The sequence below is a fragment of the Salminus brasiliensis genome, chromosome 6 (genome assembly GCF_030463535.1).
Source record: "Salminus brasiliensis chromosome 6, fSalBra1.hap2, whole genome shotgun sequence".
NCBI classification, from domain to species: domain Eukaryota; kingdom Metazoa; phylum Chordata; class Actinopteri; order Characiformes; family Bryconidae; genus Salminus; species Salminus brasiliensis.
This window is the reverse complement of record NC_132883.1, coordinates 37,311,284-37,331,852: the sequence shown is the minus strand read 5'-3', so window position 1 is coordinate 37,331,852 and position 20,569 is coordinate 37,311,284. Positions and strand designations below refer to the sequence as shown.

The window sequence follows — 20,569 nt, the reverse complement described above, 5'->3', positions numbered from 1 at the left end:
CCACAGACACACATTTAGGTATTGTTGGTGAGCATGTGCATCCGTTCAAGCCCACAATTTCTCCAACTCCAAGATTCTCTTCTAGTATGATAATGCAAAAGTCTCTTACATTGGTTTCAAGAAGAGTTCAGTGTACATCAGTGACATTCTCAGTCACTGCATCTGAATCTGACAGAAAGTCTTTGGGACTTTGTGACAAAACGGGAGATTAACAGCATGAAAGTGTTCCTGGAAACTCTGCAGAATCATGTAACTATTGACCAGAATTGTAAATTAGGGTTACCAGTATCTTGGAATTCATGCCATGAACATTTAAGGCTGGTTTGGGAGCAAATAGAGGAACCACCCAGTATTCTTATAGTATTTGTAATAGAGTTCTCAGTTGAGTGAATGCTGTGAAATATTCAGAACAAGCAAGGAATGCTCTGCATCAGTGAATGAGTAACCTTTCACCTGCTTGTTCCAGCAGGATATAGAAAATTCAACCATGACTCTACTCTGTTAAAAGCAATATGTTCTTGAGAGGCTTTTGGAAGTTCTTCAATTTGAAACTGTAGAGGAACCTATAGAAGAAATGGGTTCCTTGAAGGTATCTCAAAGCACCTTAAGAGGTTTCTCCATAGTTTCAAATTGAAGAACCTCCAAAAGTTCCTCAAGGATCTTATACTTTTTACAGTGTAAAAAGCAACAAGTAGTTGATCATGTGGAAAAACTGTTTTTATCTGAAGATTGTCTAAAATATATGATTTATTTCTAATAAGCTCTACCTGTTTTATCACGTTGGCCAGATTCAAATCTAGCTATAAATCTCCACCCATGTATCAAAGCAAGTGTCAAGTGTTTTCCAGGTGTTAGGTCAGTACGTCTGGAAGGCAACACATGCAAAATAGGATTTGCCTCCAAAATGCAAATTAGCTTATGTAAACTCAGCCCAAATGATCTTTCAGCTTCTGTCTAATTGCTTGTCATAACCAAAGCCGGTTTGACATATTGTAATGCCTGCATCACTTCAAGCCATGCTGCACTGTGTCCTTGTAGGCTTTCTGTTGCATTGTGTTTGTTATTTCCTCAGCAAACATGACTGTGAGGCATCAGAGTTTAGCTTACAAGGGGACTATAAAATCGGGGGCATTTTTCCTGTGCATTTAGCTGAAGACTTAGTAATCCAAAGTTCTCCTGTGGCACTGGAATGCTTGACGTGAGTACATTCACCTTTCTTAGATTGTTTGTTGTCTTGAAGATGCTACTGGATACATGAAAGAGGAAGCAATTGCACATGTTGAGGTCCGTTAAAGTGTGTCTGATCATTGTGGTGGATGTCATGAAAAGCCACTCCTTGAAATGCTTGAAATCCACTAAATCACTTTACCCCCCGTTTTCCCTTCCCTCTTGCAGGCAGCCATTTTCAATGCAGGGTTATGAGCTGCTTCAGGTGATGAGATTTGCTGTAGAGGAAATCAACAACTCCTCCACCCTCCTGCCAGACGTCTCTCTCGGCTATGAGATCTTTGACTTTTGTACAGATGCTCAGAATTTTCCTTCCATCTTGACTTTCATCTCACATAATGGGAAGATAAAGGTGGGAGCAAATCAGAAGAGTAGTAGATATAACGTTGTTGGTGTTGTGGGTCCATTTGGAAGCTCTGAATCTTTGACGATTGCACCTTTGCTCATGATGGACCTCATTCCAATGGTATGTATTCCTGATTCAGTGATTCATTCAACTGTCAAATGAAAAAAAAAAAAAACAACAACAGTTACCAGGTATCTCCAAAATTCTTATTTTATCCTGTTAAGGATTCTTGGAACATTTCTATTGATCAGTTCATCATGAGATGTTCACACAAGGTGCTATTTTCAGATGATTAGTAAAAATAAGAACTAAAAATTGAGATGGTGAGGTGTTTTTTGAACATGGCAAAATCAGAAATAGTGGGTTTTTGATTGATGCACTTTAAGATTGCCGAAAGAGCCTCTCGTGAGCTGCTTTAAAAGGATACCATGTCACAGCTTTCGAAACTCAAATAATATAGGAATAAATTCTGTTATATATATATATCAAAGAATCAAAAAGGGTCCTCAGGGTAGGCCTAAATCTGGAGAAATCTGATTGTTGTATTCATCTTGAAATTGAAACTACACAAAAAGTCCATGTTACTTTTCACCCCTGCAGCACTGCAGTGGTCTCCATCCCTCCATCCTGGAGAACCACCTTCTTGCAGGTTATAAATAAAATACACCCCATTCAGCCAATCAAGAACTCCTGAAGGCAGCAATTAGTTGGATAAGGTGGGGAAATTATGGCTGTATCCAAAGTCTGCTGGAAGGTAGCGCTCCAGGAGCAAGGTTGGAGACCATTAAGGGTACTGTATGATAAATGTACAGTAAAAATGGAAGTACAGAGGGAAAATGATACTTGAATAAATTAGTTATTTATTTTCAAGTATCTTATAAATGTTTTAAACAGATAAATGCTGTGGTCTGGTGTATATATTTGCACAATTGTAGGCAGTTTGAATGTATGTAAAAAAATAAATATTTAATAAATACTAATATTTTAGTTTATGTCAAAAATGTATTTTTATGATATATATATATATATATATATATATATATATATATATATATACATACATGTGTGTGTGTGTGTGTGTCTTAAAATGACTTAAAAATGTCCTGATGTTTGACATCTCTGAATTGCAAAATGTTGTGTAATGTTTTTTTGTTTTTTTTAAAGCAAAAGTATTTAGTTTCAATGATAATAAAGTAAAGTACAGATCTTCTGAAATACTCCTTAGTTTGTGGCCCAAACGTCCATACAAATAAATATACATATCTAAACAGGTACTATTTAGGTTCTTTGGCTTGTAACAATAGTGGAGTCCTTCTTTGTGTTGTAAATTCTTAAAGAGGCATCTACAAAAGGTTTGAATTGTATTTGAGCAGCAAATTAACAAAGCAAAGAACCAATTATTCATTAAAATGGTTCTTTGAGTTGGAACCCTCCCCTCCCTAAGCATTTGTTTTCCTTTTTACAGATTAGCTATGGATCTTCCAGCTACACTCTGAGTAATAAGTTAATATATCCATCTTTTTTGAGGACGGTACCGACCAACAAAGATGAAATACAGTTCATCGTTCAGATCATCCTGCAGTTTGGATGGAACTGGGTGGCTTTCATTGGCAGCAAGAATGAGTACAGTCGAAATGGACTCGACTTGTTTCGCAAGACCATACAGAATACCAGCATCTGCTTGGCCTTTCTTCATGAACTCGATGGGAAGTCAAACATTGAGGACATACTACATAAGATAGACTCACTGAGCATAAAGGTCATCATAGTTTTCACACTGGAGGACTACGCCAGAGATTTACTGACGACAGCCATAAAGATCAACACAAGACAGAAAGTTTGGATAGCAGGTGACGCATGGTCTATGGACCTGGGGCTCGCCGCTCAGCCTGGGATCGAGAAGGTTGGCACGATTTTCGGGATCACAGAGAAGATGCTGAGCTTGCCTGGATTTGAAGATTTTGTCTACAGGTCACGGTTCAAAGGTGAAGCTGAGGAGAACTGTGTGAATTGTGAGGATGGTGCAGCTGGACAGACATGTAACCAGGTTTGCCGAAATTGCACGAGTTTAAAGGCAGAAAAAGTTGTTAACAACAACCCCACGTTCTCTTTTACTGTGTACTCTGCCGTGTACACATTGGCCCATGCACTGCATAGCGTTCTCAACTGCAGCAAGGTGGGCTGCAGCAAGGTCCAACATGTTCCACCTTACATGGTAAGCCTCTTTACTCTGAACATATTGTAGAGTGATTAGCAGGTTTTTGTTTTTAATACAGAAAAATGAAAGGAGGAGCACTGCAGTGGTCTCCATCCCTCCATCCTGGAGAACTACCTTTTTGCAGGTTATAAATATAATACACCACATGCAGCCAATCAAGAACTTCTGAAGGCAGCAATTAGTTGGATAAGGTGGGGAAATTAAGTCTGCTGGAAGGTAGCGCTTCAGGAGCAAGGTTGGAGACCACTGAGGTACTGTATGAAAAATGTACTCAAGTAAAACATGGAAGTACAGAGTAAATGATTTATTTATTTTCAAGTATCTTATAAATATTTTAAACAGATAAATTGTGTGTTCAATATATATTAGCATATTTGTAGGCAGTTTGAATGTATGTATTTTTATATATATATTTATATTTTATATATATATTTATATATATATATTCCTAATGTAAAGAAAATTAAAATTATCAATCAACTGACAGAGCAAACAGAAACAGAAATAATCACTATTTTACTCTTTTGTATATTGTATAATTCTTTGTATGTTTCACTTATATATTTTATAAGTCCAGAAAAGCCAGGAGTTTTATGTTATTTTTCTGTACCATTTTCTAAAGATGCCAACTTATTTTTCCTGGGATCTCAAAGTGAAAGGATGTTTATTTGTTATGATAACAAATTGTTATTAAGAAAATCCTCAGATCACAACTAATATTTGTTTTCATATATATATATATATCTATATCTATATATATATATATATATATATATATATATATATATATATATATATATATATATATATATATATATATATACCCAAACATATGTATGTCCAAAATCAGTCATTTGTTGTCTTTTTATTTAAGCTTCTACAGCATGTAAAGAAGTCCAACTTCACATTACAAAACCGGCAAATTAAATTTGATGCAAATGGAGACCCACCAGCCAGTTATGCAGTTGTCCTCTGGCAGCCAAAGACGGAGCCCTCTTTCCTGATGGTTGGCACATATGTGACGTATCCAACTGTCCAGTTTACTTTGAACAAATACTTGGTTACCTGGTATGAAAATCACACAGTAAGTTAATGTTGCTTTTTCAGATTAATGTTGATTTACACAAAGATTTATACTGATCACCCATAACATTAAAACCAATATCTGAAATGAATAACATTGATTATCTGGTTACAGTGGCACCTGTCAGGAGGTGGGATTTACATATTAGGCAGCAAGTGAACAGTCAGTTCTTGAGTTACTTTGAAAAGTACTTGTGATGGCAAGATGACTGGGTCCCAGCATTTCCCAAAAGGAGCTCTTGTGGGGTGTTTCTGGTATGCAGTGGTCAGTACCCACCAAAAGTGTCTGTTCCAATCCCACAGAAGAGAAGCTATAGCACAAACTGCTGAAAAGAATTAATGCTGGCAATGTCTTGAGGAGTCCACGCCTTGATGGTTTAGAGCTGTTTTCATGACATGAGGGGGACTTACACACAATTATTGTTATGGCTGATCAGTGTAAAGAGAAATCTTTGCATTAATTTTGCAAAAAAATCTTTCATTAAAATATTCAAAATCTTTCATTCAAATATGTTGGTATAAAAAGCGTTCTTTTGGTTCTCCATGTGTTCCAGATACCTTTCTCCAATTGCTCTGTTGAATGCGAGCCTGGTTTTGTAAGAGTACAGAATTCAGTACATAAGTGCTGTTTTCATTGTGAGAAATGCAAGGCCAATACATACATCAACACCTCAGGTATGTTCTATATATACTATATTTGTATTTATATATACAATATATGCATTATATATTTTGTATTTATATGTACATATATTATTTGTATATATATATATATATATATATATATATATATATATATATATATATATATATATATTATTTATTTTATGTACAATATTTTTTTATATATCGTCATTCAGTGAAAAACATGTATCTTCAAAAATAATGGTTTTACAGTAAAAGGCAACTTAACTTTGAATGGAAGTCAATATAAAATATTATTCCAAGTAATTTAGAGCATTCCTATTGGCCTGTTCATCCAGAATTACTTACACAGTGTACAGAGCAGCGTACAGAGCAGTGTACAGGGTTCAAACCATGGATAAAAGTAAAAACAGACAAAAATGGATATATATGTTTTTCATTGGTCAGCAGTGATATATATACATATATACAGTACACATTTGCAGAATATATACTTTAGTACAGATTATACAGTTATACACTCAATGTGAAAAACAAAGTACAACCTTTTTGAATTCAATGGTTTTACCTATCAAGACATAAAAAAATAACATCTGGTCCTTAGTCTTAAACTTCTGTAAATTCAGCCTTAGATGAACAACACACAACAGATTCTACTGTGTCATTATTTATTTAACTCAAAAGAAGCTAAAATGCTGAAGTACTGTGTGGAAAATTAAGTATATCCTTACAGCTTCAATAGGAATTAAGAGGGTGAGTAAGCAGCCAGGTGCTGTTAATCAAATGCCCTTGATCAATTGATCATTAGCAAGTGTGACCACCTCTCTAAAAGAAGATGTTTTGCTGGTCTGGGGCATTCGGGTGTATGTTAACACAAGGCCAAGGAGGAAGGACATCAGTAATGATCTTAGAGAAGCAGTTGTTGCTGCCTATCAATCTTGGAAGGGTCATTTCCAAACATTTTGAGGTCCATTGTTCTACACTGACACAGATCATTCTCTAATAGAAAACATTCAAGACAGTTGCCAAAACAGTCTTTCTAAGACTGGCCATCCCAGCAATTTCACCCCAAGGTCAGACCATTCAATGCTCAGGGAAATTCCAACAAAAACACAAGCTGCATCTCAGACCCCACAGACCTAAGTTGCATCTATACAAACCACAGGACTTCTGGAACATAGCACATGTAACACATCATACTAACTATCAAGCATGGTGGTGGAGGGGTGGTTTTTGGGCTTGTTTTGCAACAACAGTACTTGGGTACCTTCCAGTTATTGAGTCAACAGCTAAAGCTTGGCCATATTTGAGTCATGCAACGAGGCAATGATCCCAAGCACTCCGAATGGCTGTAAAAAAAAAGAATCAAGGTGCAATGGCCCAGTCAAAGTCCAGAAACACTAAAGTAAAGAACACTGTAAAGAATAGTGGGCCAACACTCCCCCAGAACAATGTGAGACACTCACTTTGAGTTATTACTACTGAAAGTGGTTTTACAAGCTATTGATCAACGGGGTGTTTTTTTACATGGCTTTTCCTATTTTGGCTTCATTTTTGTTCAATAAATAATGACATGGTGGAATCTGTAGTGTCTGTATTGCCATCTGAGGCTATATGTACTTAGTATTAAGACCTAGGTAAAGGACCAGATTTTTTTAATGCCCTGATATGTAAAACTATAAAATTCTGAGAGGATGTACTTCAATTTTTCACATGACTGTTTATACTGTAAGCACAGTATAAGCTGTATACTCACATTTCAGTGTATTCACTACACTCACTTTGCAGTATATATAATTTAAGTACAGTATATTCAATGCATATTTTCAGTATGTTATACAGTAAGTACAGAATATACAGTACATACATTTAGAGCATTCAGGAGTTCTCTAAGGCCTAACATTTTCTTTAGTTCTCTGGCTAATCACTCAGGTTTTCATGCATTTGAATTTGTTTTATTCAAACATTCAACCAAACTCACCAAACTAAAAAACAGTGTCAAATAAAACTGCCTGAAACTGCAAATTTGCCTCTTTACTAGAACTACAGCCACTAAATTGTCTACCTTTTACTTTTACCTTTTACTAATATAATAAAGTATTTTAACGTTTATATATTTTTACTTTCACTCCATGTTTGTCTCTTTTATTTCTCTGAAATCTCAGCTTGTTAAGACTTTTTAATGACACTTAATTTACTTTAGAATTTAGTTTAAGATGACAGGTTTTACAGTCAGGTCTTTAAAAAGAAAGAACATTTCGGACCAATTAACCACTAACATTGAATTTTTATTTCGGCCTTATTGTTTCAGTGAGCTTCTACACTTGTACTTCCTGTCAGGAGGATGAATGGTCTGAGGAAGGGAGCATAATCTGTACCAAGCGCACCATCATTTATCTCCAGCACACAGACCTTCTTTCTGTTCTTTTCCTGTTGTGTGCCGCATCCTTCATGGTCCTTTCCATTACAATCACCGTTCTCTTTGCCTTCAATTACAATACCCCAGTTGTGAAATCTGCGGGTGGCAACATGTGTTTCCTCATGTTAGTTTGTTTGATTCTGTCCAACATTGGGGTGTTCTTTTATTTTGGAGTTCCTCAGCCGGTGGACTGTGTTTTAAGAAATATATTTTTCATCTTTTTCTACACCATCTGCCTTTCTTGCATGGCAGTGCGTTCCTTTCAGATCATTTCTGTCTTCAAAATGGCAGCCAAGTTTCCAAAGGCGTACAGCTGGTGGGTGAAGTACAACGGCCAGTGGCTTTGCCTCACCGTATACTCTGTTCTGCACCTTGTCGCTTGTGGGACGTGGCTCCAGTTTGGCAGGCCCAAGCCCTACAACGACACCACAGCTTTTAAAGACCAGACTATTCTCACATGTGATATAGGGACCGTGGTCACATCCATCTTCGCTTGGTTTTTTCTCTGGTTTCTCAGCGTGGTCTGTTTTTGTTTCTCCTACATGGGGAAAGACCTTCCGAAAAATTACAATGAGGCAAAATCCATCACATTTAGTCTAGTTTTGTTTTATCTGGGCTGGATTGCGTATTTCACTGCGTATATTGTGTTCAGAGGAAAGTATGTACAGCTTCTTAATGCCGTGGCCCAGCTATCCAGCTCTTATGCAATTATTTTCAGTTTTTTCATCCCAAGGACCTACATCATTGTCTTTCAACCAAATAAGAACACCCAAGTATACTTTCAGACAAAAATCCAGACTTATACCCAGACCATTAGCAGAATGTAGATACACAAAATATATCTATCTGTCTGCAGTCAAATTAAAAAGTTTGGACACCCCATGAAAACAAATAGACATTTGATCTGTACTTAAATGCTATTGGGGTGATGAGGTAATGTGACTAAATATAAAAAAAATATTCATAAATAAATTAGGACACCCCCACATTTATTACTTCTTCAAATGCCTAAAATTAAAAAAAATAGAATCAGGTGCATTACATTAGCTGTAGATGAGGTCAGGCCATCTTAGCAAGTTCAAAGAAGTCTCTAACAATACTAAAATGTCATCACAGGATCTACAGGTAGCTCTTGCCACAGCTGGAATCAAAGTTCAGCATCTACCATCAAGAAGAGACCACACACGTGTGATGTTCATGGAAGGTGTGCAAGGAGGAAAGTCTTGCTGTCACAAACAAAAACCTCAGAGCACGTTTTCCAGAGGACACCTAGACCAAGACCAGGACATCTGGAACAATGTGCTTTGGACAAATGAATCCAAAGTTGAATTATTTGAACACCGCATTTGAACACATCAACTTTTCAACTGTAAAGTATGGAGGTGGAAATGTCATGGTTCGGGACTGCTTTTCTGCAGTAGGGCCTGGAGAGCTCTCCAACATAGAATCCTCTAGGAATTCTTCATTGTATCAGAGGGCGCTTGAGGAAAATGTGAGAGCATCTGTCTAAAAACTAAAGCTGAAACGTCACACAGCTGAGAGAATTCTGCATGGAGAAGTGGGGAAAAAACTTTCTCCCATTTAAAGTCAGAGACTGGTAGATCATTATCGGAAACGTCTAACTGAAGTTATTTCAACGAGGGGGGAAATAGACCACAAAATGTGTCTCCAGCAATCCTAAAATATCAGCATGGAATACACAGGTAGCTCTTGCCACAAGTTATTAGGGCATAGGGCATATTATTAGGGCATTTTCCCTCACAAGAAAATTTCTATTAAGTATATTAGGCAAATGATTCTTAAAAAACATTTCTTTGGTTTTAGTAGTTTTGTTATATTACATCCATCTCTAATATTGTATAAATGAAGCTAAAATGTCTATATGTTTAAACATATTAAAATTGATAAAGGTTTTCATGTAATGTCCTTACATTTCACATGACTGCAGCTCTATATGTGAAAAATAATAAATATATAAACATATACTTTTTGACCACAGACCATATGTCCACAGTTGAAATGAAGTAAAAATAGATCAGTATAATTTATTAAACCGTTAATACTTGGTCAGTAACCTCGTCCATTAATCTAGCTCAGTTTTGTCTTCATTCATTTACTGCAGTTTTCGTATGCTGATTCCAGGATCATGTCAATATGAATTGCAATTAAATATTTGCTTACCTAACACAGCCATTGCAGTTGGTCTTTATTTTGGTAATTATGTTATTATGGATATTATCTTTTTAATTACAATGTACGCTTTGTATAATACTATGTTTGAATGTATCTCAGGTAGTAATAAGGAAATCAGATGTAATGATGCATGTAGTGGTTTAATCAAATAGACATATGTAAAGTGGACACGGACGTTACTTCTGCCCTTCTTAGTTGGCTCTCACACAACACATGCAATACTTAACCTGGCATCATGCAGTGGCTTGCTGTTTATGTTCTTCTTTTGGATGTAGCTAACTGGTTCAAAATCCCTATCTCGGCATCTGAATTCAGCCTGCAGGGAGAGTATTTGTTGGGTGGATTCTTTTCATTAAATATAGTTTTTAACCAAAAGCGTCAGTCCTACCCAGTGGCCCTTGAGTGTCAAAGGTAAGTGGCATGCTTTCTCTGATTAAATCCTTCTTGGTTCAAAAAACCTGATTCTAACAGGATAATATAAGTAGAGATCCACCAAGAATGTCAATAATAGAGATACTAGGATTATACATCTAGGGGGATTTATGAGAATTGCCTGAAATTGCTGCATAATAAAGAGATTAAATGTAGCAATGTCATTTAGAGTAGTTGATGTGAAATGAGTTATGAGTCAGAATTGTTTACAGTGGTGGTGATGCCTCTAAAAGCTACCTCACAGAAAGCTAGTACATGAGTGGTTATAAATATGCTTTCTGATGTCTGTTCTGATGATGAGTTATTGTTTTATGATAAGCTGTTGGCCCAAAACAAACTTTTTAGAAATCCATTCATGGTGGACACATACAGGGTGTGGTAAGGCAAAATAGTCCCCAAAAATAATTTCTCAGATTTCTCACTGGCATATTATCATTATAAATAGATGTGTAGGCTATATTTCAATTGTGACCTCTGATTATGTGTATAGGAAATTGTCAGTACGTTTCTTTTTTACAATTAACCATCTCACATCAAACCACTCAGGGTGTCTTTATTTACATCTTAATCATTTGATTTTTTATTTGTGTTTATAAATTTGGCTTGGGTACCATTCTCCAACTTAGTGATCTTAAATCTTAAAAATGAAATGTTCTAATGGCCCTTGGCTTGGATGAACAGTACTCTAAGATATATAGGTTGGTATGTTTAACATGTTCTTCACATTTGCAAAAATGGGAAATTGAGGAACCATCAATTGAAGGGTCTCATTTTAAGAATAAACAGTTCTTCTATGTTCCTCCAATAACATAGTATCTGCTGGTGTAAATGTTGTATAATACCTGCTACATTTATGATAAATTGCGTTTTTTCCTAAAAGGATGTTCTTTTTATTTAAGACTTCCGAATGTTTTTAGCTGTTTCCTGTTCCTCTGCTCCAGGTATCAGTTTGATGAATCTGCTTATCAGATGTTCGAGGTGATGAGGTTTACTGTGGAGGAGATCAACAATTCCTCCACCCTCCTGCCTAACGTATCACTTGGCTATGAGATATTTGACCACTGCTCAGACACGCAGAATTTCCCCTCTGTTCTTAGTTTTATCTCTCAGAACGGATCGGTTCCAGTGCTACAAAATTACAAAAACTACCAGCCTAAAGTGATTGCTGTAACAGGTCCATATGAAAGCACTACAACTATTACAGTGGCTCCATTTTTCATGATGAACCTTATTCCAATGGTAAAGAATTCATTTTACCCTTCTCTTTTCAGTGCTAAACTAAAAACACTACATCATCTACACACAGAAAATTTGGCAGTGTGAAATGAACACTGTTAGTGTTAGATTTTACAGTGTAAAAAACTGTTCAAGACAAAAGTTTTAGAGAAAGAATACATGTTGTTGGATTCTAGTTAAATATAGTTAGTTAAAGTCAATAACATGATCAGAATATACGCTATATTGCCAAAAATATTCACTCACCCATCCAATTCAGGTGTTTCAATCAATTACATTAGAGGATTATTGGTGTTTTGTAAAATTTGGGAAGGGAAAAAAGGTGCACAGTGCAAAAAATTGAGAAAACCAAGCAATGTGTGCTCTCAGATAACTTTCACTGAATACATTTGTTAGGATTATGGTTTGTTCACAATCTTTTGCTGGGTGGAAAGCTAGTTAATGCACTTTGTCTCCATAAACCATGTCCCAATAATTAGTAGAGGATCCCATCCTCTGAACAGCTGCTTAAAAAAAATACTCAGAAAATTAAAATAACCGCTTCCCACAAAGCAGTAGCAAGCTATAAGCAAAGCATTTTCAAGTAGTAGAAGAATTTTCAGTTCTTAATATAATTAAGAAATGGTGGGTAACAGGAATGGTAGGGGTCTAGTAGAGATCTGGAAGGCCAAAGAAACTTGCTAGAAAAAAAGCTGCTAGAAAGACAAACCAAAACCTACGTTTGGCTGCAAAAGACCTTCAGAAAAATGATCAGAAAAGTCAGAAGAAAACATTTCCTGCATCCTTACCACAAAACATAGCATCCAAATTCTGGTTCTAATTCTAATTTGCTCTCAAATCCAACATTTTATCCGTATCTCCCAGAATGCATCATTATTGTTACCATACAGCAAGTATCTGTTTAGGGATTGCAGTACATTTACACCCGGATTACCACTGAAAATTTATATTATTTTTTTCATGCAGTGTACAAACCATCTACACTCAAAGTAGACTCTTAAAGTGTAATCATTGTTTCTTTGTTTATTTTATGTTCAATTATTTGAAAATGTACTTGTTTCACTCTTTCTATGTACAGGTGAATTATGGAGCATCAAGCTATGACTTAAGTAATAAGATGCTGTACCCTTCTTTCGTAAGAACAGTACCTAGCAACAAAGACCTGATAAAGATAATCATTCGCATCATTAAGTGGTTTGGATGGAACTGGGTTGCCTTTATTGGCAGCCAGGACGACTATAGCCGTGATGGCCTGAATTTATTTGACCAATATATTCGACAAAACGACATCTGTTTGGCCTATCAAGAATTGCTCTATTTCAACTCAGCCTACCACGCAACACTTAACAAAATCAATAAGCTAAACATAAAGGTCATTGTTGTTTTTGCTATGAAAGTGATTGCAGAGAACATAGTCAAAGCAGCCATAAAGTACAATATCCGAAACAAAGTGTGGATTGCTGGTGAAGGTTGGGCTATGAACAAACAGCTTTTCCGTGAACCAGGGATACAAAACATTGGGAAGATTTTTGGCATTACAGAACAGTTCATGTCGTTGCCTGGATTGAATGAGTTCATCTATAAAACACGGGATAACAATGACCATGAGGATGATGACCAGTGTCCTCAGCCAAAGGAAAAGCTGTGTAATCAAGTCTGTGATAATTGCACAAAGCTGAGTTCAGAGGAGATTTTAAACGAAAGCCCCACATTCTCTTTTCCTGTTTATTCTGCAATCCATACCATGGCACATGCTTTACACAATATTTTACAATGTGGTGCAAATGGCTGCAACAAGAGCATACCCGTTTACCCTTTCAAGGTTTGTAGCACTTCAGAAGTCAGAATTGATGATATATAAAATGATATATACAGTGTGTGTGTTTGGACAGATTATACAATCAGTAAACTATGCTGTTTGATGTTCTGCAGCTTCTGAAGGAAATTAAGAAGTTGAATTTTTCCCTTAATGGCCGCCAAGTGCAATATGATGACAATGGGGATCCACCTGTCAGTTATGTGGTAGTTCTCTGGAATACTGAAGGCAGTTCTCGAGTCTTTGAGGTGATTGGCTCATATGAAACATATCCAGAAATTGCTTTCACCATCAACAGCTCCCGTGTAAACTGGGATAATGATGGTTCTGTAAGTTAAGCCCTCTTTCAAATACCTACATCGTCACAATATGGTTCTCCAGTAATGTTTCTGACAGGCTTCTTGCCCCCATAAGGTACCCTTTGCAAACTGCTCTGTTGAGTGTAAGAAGGGATTTCGAAAGGAAAAAGATCGCAATCATGAATGCTGTTTTAACTGTAAGATGTGTCCCAGTAACACCTATGCAAACTTTACAGGTAAGTACCCTTGACCCAAAACCTCAGACAGCACACTGTGGTTTCTGATATGGGGACCCTGTATTTATGTTCTAGTCCACGTAGGAATATTCTTGGATCATAATCTTCTGTCAAGAACACTCTTAAAACAAAGTTTGAGAGATGCTAACAAGGACACACCTTTAATTCACTAAGGAGCCATATTAGAAGAATAGATAGATAACGTGAAAAACCTTCATGTAATGTAAGTGTTCCTTTAAATGATAATGCCCCACCCCCACCCCCACCTTATTTTACTCCTCTCCACTACATAAATTCGTAGGGTCCTATTTTAGCTATCTTTTGGCGAGCCGTCAACCGTGCTTGTTTTAGGTCGTATCAGTGTGTCTTTGCGATCGTGATGACAGGAAGTTATCCTTGCACGGGTTGAAACACGCTAAAAGGCATGTACTGAGTCTCTTAATTAATCATGGGTGTGTTTTGGGCGTAACGTGCAATAAACCAATCAGCGTGTCACTTGCCATTAAGAACTAGGTGTGGTCTGAATTTGGCGGATTGCTATTTTAATGGCACGCGCCTGTGGTGACAATTCACTGCCAAGATAGCAATGAACGTCTGACTGTTGACGTCTGCCTAGGTTATTTTCCGTCAGTGGAGTACCTGTGTTTTCCGTTGCCAAGATAGCAATACGTCATAAATTTACGTGAACACACCTCATGTTGAGACCACCACTCCCATTGGCGTACATTTAACATTTATTTAAACGACGCAGGTGGAAGGCGTGAAAATAGACTGTTGGGGTGGTGTAAGATAGGAATGAGCATTGCGACGCGCTTCGCTCAAGGTGTGAGATAGAGCGCTTAGACTTTTTTCACTAGCTAGGGACCATTTACTTCACCTTGAGTTCACATTTCTCTCTCTCTCTCTTACTCTGTAGTTCCAACTTTTCTCATGTCTGCATTATAGATGTTTTGTTGCCAGTTCAGTATTAGCAAATAACAGAAGCTACAGCTATTCAAAACAAACATCCTATACAGTTATTACTATTATATGCACAAGTTACAGCTTATTTAATTTAAAAGGAATGGGTGGGGGGTCTCAAACAACGAATTACAATTGTTTTTTGGTAGATAAAACCATCAATTATAAATGATAAATTATATCTTTTATTATTAAATTATATATAGGTGTTATTTTGATGTTCTTTAGGGAACCAAAAGTTGTTATTTTATGACATTAAATAACCCATTTTTATCTCAGAATCTGTTGGTAATTGTAGCCAGACGTTTGTTACATGGTCTAGCAATGGCCTCTTATTTAAGATCATCATCAAATTAAAATATTTTTGGAAAACTGGGCCATGTCCAGTATGGACATTTGTGAGTAATACTTTAAATCAAAAGGTAGAGTCATATCTGCTGAGTCATATCTGCTTCAGTTTCAACAGTGATCACTTACAGCCCTCTTTTTGACTTTCTTTCAGAAGACCCAAACACTTGTTTCCCATGCAATGCAGGTGAGTGGTCACAAGAGGGAAGCACATCCTGTCAGAAGCGCTCCATCATGTATCTGCCCTTCACAGGACCTCTGTCCATATTGCTGTTGATATCTGCTGCCTCCCTGGAGCTGCTGTGCATTGCAGTTACAGTTCTGTTCTTTGTCAACTATAACACACCAGTAGTAAAGTCTGCCGGAGGTAATATGTGTTTCCTCATGTTGGCCTCTTTGATAATGTCCAGCATAAGTGTGTTCTTTTTCTTTGGACAACCATCTGTGACAGAGTGTATCTTTAGAAATGTGATGTTTTGTTTTTTCTACACTATCTGCCTCTCCTGCTTGGCTGTACGCTCTTTTCAAATTTTTTGGGTCTTCAAAATGGCCAGTAAGTTCCCTGAAGTTTACAAATGCTGGGTGAAGCACAACGGCCAGTGGCTTGTCATTGCTGTTGTCTCTGTTGTTCAGTTTATCTTTTGTGTTTTATGGGTGACTTTGAAAACTCCTAGTCCCTCAAGGGACGAAACATCTTATATAGATCAGATCATCCTGATCTGTTCTTCAGGGAATGTGGAGATATTTTATGTAATGGTGGTCCTCATTTTGTCCCTCAGTGTTCTTTGTTTCTTCTTCTCCTACATGTGTGCTGATCTTCCAAAAGACTATAATGAGGCTAAATCCATCACGTTCAGCATGCTTTTGTTCTACATCAGCTGGTGCATTTACTTTACAGCAAGTATGATCTATGAAGGTGTACTAATCCAGCTTATTGATGCAGCAGCACAGCTGTTCAGCTTGTACGGTATCCTCCTGAGCTACTTTATCCCAAAGTCTTATGTCATTGTTTTTCAGCCAAAGAAGAATACTCAGGCTTACTTTCAGACAACTATCCAGAATTACACCCAAACCATCAGTAGAATGTAAGGAATGATGAAGTGTTTCGAAGTGGTCCCAACAAGCTCAAAATACATTTTTCAAAAAGTACTAAAAATTGGGCATACTATTCTATTAAAAAAACATTTATACATCACAAACTTTTTCACTTTTTAATTGTGAGATTCCTTAGAAGAGCCACTTTTGGATAGTGAAAGTAACTTTTAAATTTCCTCCTAGAAACTGTCTGAAATACTGAAATATATGTTAGGGAACCAAAAGTGATTCCTTCATAGCACCGTCCAAAGACTCCTGTGGGATCTTTATTTTTAAGAGTACAACATTAGCTTTAGACCTGAGGAGGGAACAAAGTATTATCATGATGAAAAACATCATGATAATAAAGTAATAACACAGTTATCTGATACAGTAGAAAAGCTAGTTATGCTTTATTCCCTGCTAGTGCTGCTAATGTTACATAGAACATATATTCATAAAAGAATATGAAAGTCAAAGGTGCCAGGGATCACTAAAAAGCTGAATTTTGGTTCCACATGAAAGAAGACAAAAACATGTATTTTTCAATGTACATCTACATTTTAGTTTATGATATTCTTTCTTAGCAATGGCAGCAATGGTGAAGCTTAAACAGATGTTTTACATTTCTACAGTATCAAATAACTGTTTTGTCACTGTATTATTACAATGTTTTTTTTAGCCCAAGGAAGCATTTGGGCCTAAGAACACATTTGGGATGTTGAACCAGATCTTAAAAACAAGATGCCAAAAAAAGGAACATTTGGAATAACTCTACATGACAGTGATGCCCAATCCTTGTTCTTGGTGTACACCTGTTGAGGACATTTTATTGTTTTCCTGCTTTAGCAAGATTGGCTGGTTCCCATCACCATCACTGTTTTTTAAATACCATAAATTATTTTATTACATAAACCATATCGATTATTCCTAACATTTGTATCTTTCAGTTAGAGTGATCTGCTTTGAGAAACCTGGGCCCTGATTCCTTGTATCAGGTGTGCTGGGAGCAGGAAAATCAGCAAAACAGGACTATGACTGAGAACCACAATCACAGGAGGACCGCACTTGATTTGCTAAGCAATTTTTCAGTGTATGGGTTTAATGAGATACTAGTATGGAGATCATTTTGAATGTTTCAAAATGCTATAAAGGGTTATTTGTGTGAATAACTATATTTGGCTCCCTAAGGTTTCCTACTGTTATGTTTGAAAAAAGATATGTATAAGTGAAAAGAACATTTTGAAGCTTTAAAAGAAGCATAACAAAATGTAAAGCTTATATATTATTTAGAAATAATTTCTATAAAATGTATATTGTGTGGAAGTTCTTCAAAGATTCTTCACTCCCACACATCATTTACAAAATGGGTCTCTGAAGAACTATCCATTGAAAACCCAAAAGACAAAAGCATCAATCAAAAAAAAAATGCTTTTTGGCTCCAACATGTTCCCGAAAGAAAATTATACAGCATTTGTAAAGGTGTTTCCTACAACCCTCCGTCCAAACCAAGAATCATTCAGGAACCTTTTATTTGTACTAATGCACCACGTATTGCTTAAACAGGATTTTAATGAAGCCCATTTGAGATGCCCTGAGGGTGGCCGCTGCTGGAGTAGCTCAGTCACCTTGGGTTCTGCTCATTTGAGAGGTAAATTGATGCTTTGTTCCACCATTGAGAGTCCTAGCATGTGGAACGGGAGGATGGACCGTGAAGCCAGGAACGAATGGTTTCAATGGTGAAGCCCAGCGTGGCATATGGCGCTTAGCGCTCGCTGAACGCTGACAACAACAAATTGTCGATTTCATACCAATTTTCTGTTGAAGGAAGGACATATGCCACCCACACGGTTTCCTGCTGGAGCATTTTTCACAGACCACAAACGCATGACTTAGTGAGGCTACTGTCATTAATGGTGCACGTTATAACTGTACTAACCAAACAATCCAAAAAACAAAAAAACAAACAAAACAAAACAAAAAAAAACAGAAAAAGGAAAATTCGAATAATTAGCAAATCAGTAGATCTAATAGATCTTATATACATTGTATATTAGAGTATAAATATTATTACATTTTTACAGTATGTTAATGTAGATATTTTTGCCGTCGGTCGCTTATATAATAGTATATAATAGAAATATTAATTTATATCATATATGATGTATGATGTAATACAACCTATACAACCTATCAGTTGTTCTCTACATTGTGTCGAACTCCTAATGAATGAACCAATAGTAATGTTCCATAATAACTTAATAAAATCTATTTACACTGACTTCGTCTGTAAGGTATTATTCTAGATGTGAAACTGCTATGCTGAAATGGTCACTTACAACAAAAGTAACAAAAATGACATTTATTTGAAGATTATCTGCGCTGTTGTGGTTTTAAACCCCCTCAAGCATGCACATGCCTGCCGTTCTTTATATTACACTCTTTTATACAATAAACTATATCTGAAATCCCATTTGCTCTGTCGGTGACGGCAGGTGTTAAGACTCAACAAGTTGGTTTTTGCTCTCTCGGTCCTGTTTAGGCACCAGAGAGCACATTCTCTCTTTAACAGGGCGCGTATTTCTGCAGACGCAAAAATACGAAGCGAGGAGAATCGCAGGGCCGCCTCTAGCCTTTTGAGACTCAGACCCCGATTTTCCACTCCCGGGGGCATAAAGGAACCACCCTGGGAAACCTGCCCTGCCTTTTGAACATAGTACGCACAGCTCTCAAAGAGCTTTATCTGTCACTGCTCTCTTACTGCTTCCAGAATATTTAGAGCATTTTCGTGGTCTACTATAGGTCTGGGTAAATGTCTAAAGTCAGTATTGCTGCTCATCATCCCTTTCACGCAAAAACGTGTCAAGTAGAGGTCTGAAGAAGAAGAGGTTTGTGCTGGACAACGACGGTATTATTAATTAACCAATGTATTTTGGCCCTTTTGCAGTTAAGCATTCATCTGTTTTGTTTTTAAATAAACAAACCAATCATTAAATTAAATACATTAAAAAAAATCAATACAAACAGCAGCGTTTCCATTTGACCTTATTAAAAATAGGTTTCATGTAAAAATATATGGTCGACTGCCAAGAAAAACATCATATCTTATCATTTTTCGGCTTTTATGCTTTGACTAAATCTGAATATGGCAGGTGTTCCTTACAATATGTCAGAATGTCATGACAAATATATGGCAAATATAATTTACACTGACTTCCACTGAAGCTTTTTCTTCTAGTGTAAAGTTGCTGTTTTAGAGATACGATTATATGTGGTGTATGGAGCAGGAGCTAAAAAAAAGAGCAATCCTAAAGAACCCTTGCTGTTAGGCTTAAGACATATGCAAAATGTTTTACTCAAAATTAAGACATTTCAGAATTCCTACTGCTAATGTTTATATTATCTGTACTGCTCCCTAGCCACCATTATTTACAAAACCACATCTTTGATTTCTTGCAGCTTCTCCACAGTCGCACTTCTTAGCCATTATTATAGCTCTTTCCAAAAGCCAGTGTCCACAAGTAGCCACTTTATTCTTTTACAAATGTGCCTGGACGTCTGTGGAGTAAATGGCAGATGTTTTGCAATTCAGGGCGCATCAATAGCCAAGATTTAGTGTTTAACAATGAGAGGGGTCCCCTTTTGTTAGTCACTTGTGTTTTCCAAGGGGAGCTTGACAAAGGCTTCATCCTTCAGCGAGTTATAAAGTTACTTTCCACTAGTTCATTTCAGGCCTTGAGAAAACCCAAAGCGATGTTAATGTGCACCTCTTGCCTTTTCAGACACTAACCCCAGTGCACACAACCAAACACAAGCCATTGTGCGCCTGGACCAAAGTAAAGACTCTTAAATAACCTACAGACTAGTCTATAGAAATTCATGATAGAACATGTTTGATCAGACCAAGGCAAACAGGGCCGTCGCGTGGCTTTTCGTGCCGTGTAGATGTATATGAAACGTTATGCTACGCGTAGACTTGGTATATAGGGCTTACATATATGCGCAATATAATCGGACCTAGAATAGGACCGTGCAGG

The 20,569-nt window shown here is 36.8% G+C and overlaps 2 protein-coding genes across 4 annotated transcripts; both read left to right on the top strand.

Moving 5' to 3' along the window:
* Positions 1-1,211: 1,211 nt before the first annotated feature.
* On the top strand, positions 1,212-10,076 carry LOC140557632 (taste receptor type 1 member 1-like). 3 transcript variants are annotated; one of them, XM_072682255.1, is made up of 5 exons: positions 1,212-1,693; positions 3,039-3,788; positions 4,666-4,875; positions 5,429-5,549; positions 9,055-10,076. In XM_072682255.1, exons 1-5 carry the CDS (start codon positions 1,277-1,279, stop codon positions 9,252-9,254), a joined length of 1,698 nt encoding a protein of 565 aa, XP_072538356.1. In that variant the 5' UTR covers positions 1,212-1,276; the 3' UTR covers positions 9,255-10,076. The 3 variants fall into 3 exon arrangements, with proteins under 3 accessions (XP_072538356.1, XP_072538355.1, XP_072538357.1); XM_072682254.1 differs by having other exon boundaries at positions 7,831-9,147; XM_072682256.1 differs by lacking the exons at positions 5,429-5,549; positions 9,055-10,076 and adding an exon at positions 4,990-5,082.
* A 290-nt stretch (positions 10,077-10,366) lies between these two features.
* Positions 10,367-16,547, top strand: tas1r2.2 (taste receptor, type 1, member 2, tandem duplicate 2). The gene is made up of 6 exons (XM_072681047.1): positions 10,367-10,542; positions 11,505-11,802; positions 12,878-13,621; positions 13,732-13,944; positions 14,030-14,150; positions 15,613-16,547. Exons 1-6 carry the CDS (start codon positions 10,367-10,369, stop codon positions 16,545-16,547), a joined length of 2,487 nt encoding a protein of 828 aa, XP_072537148.1.
* Positions 16,548-20,569: the final 4,022 nt, after the last annotated feature.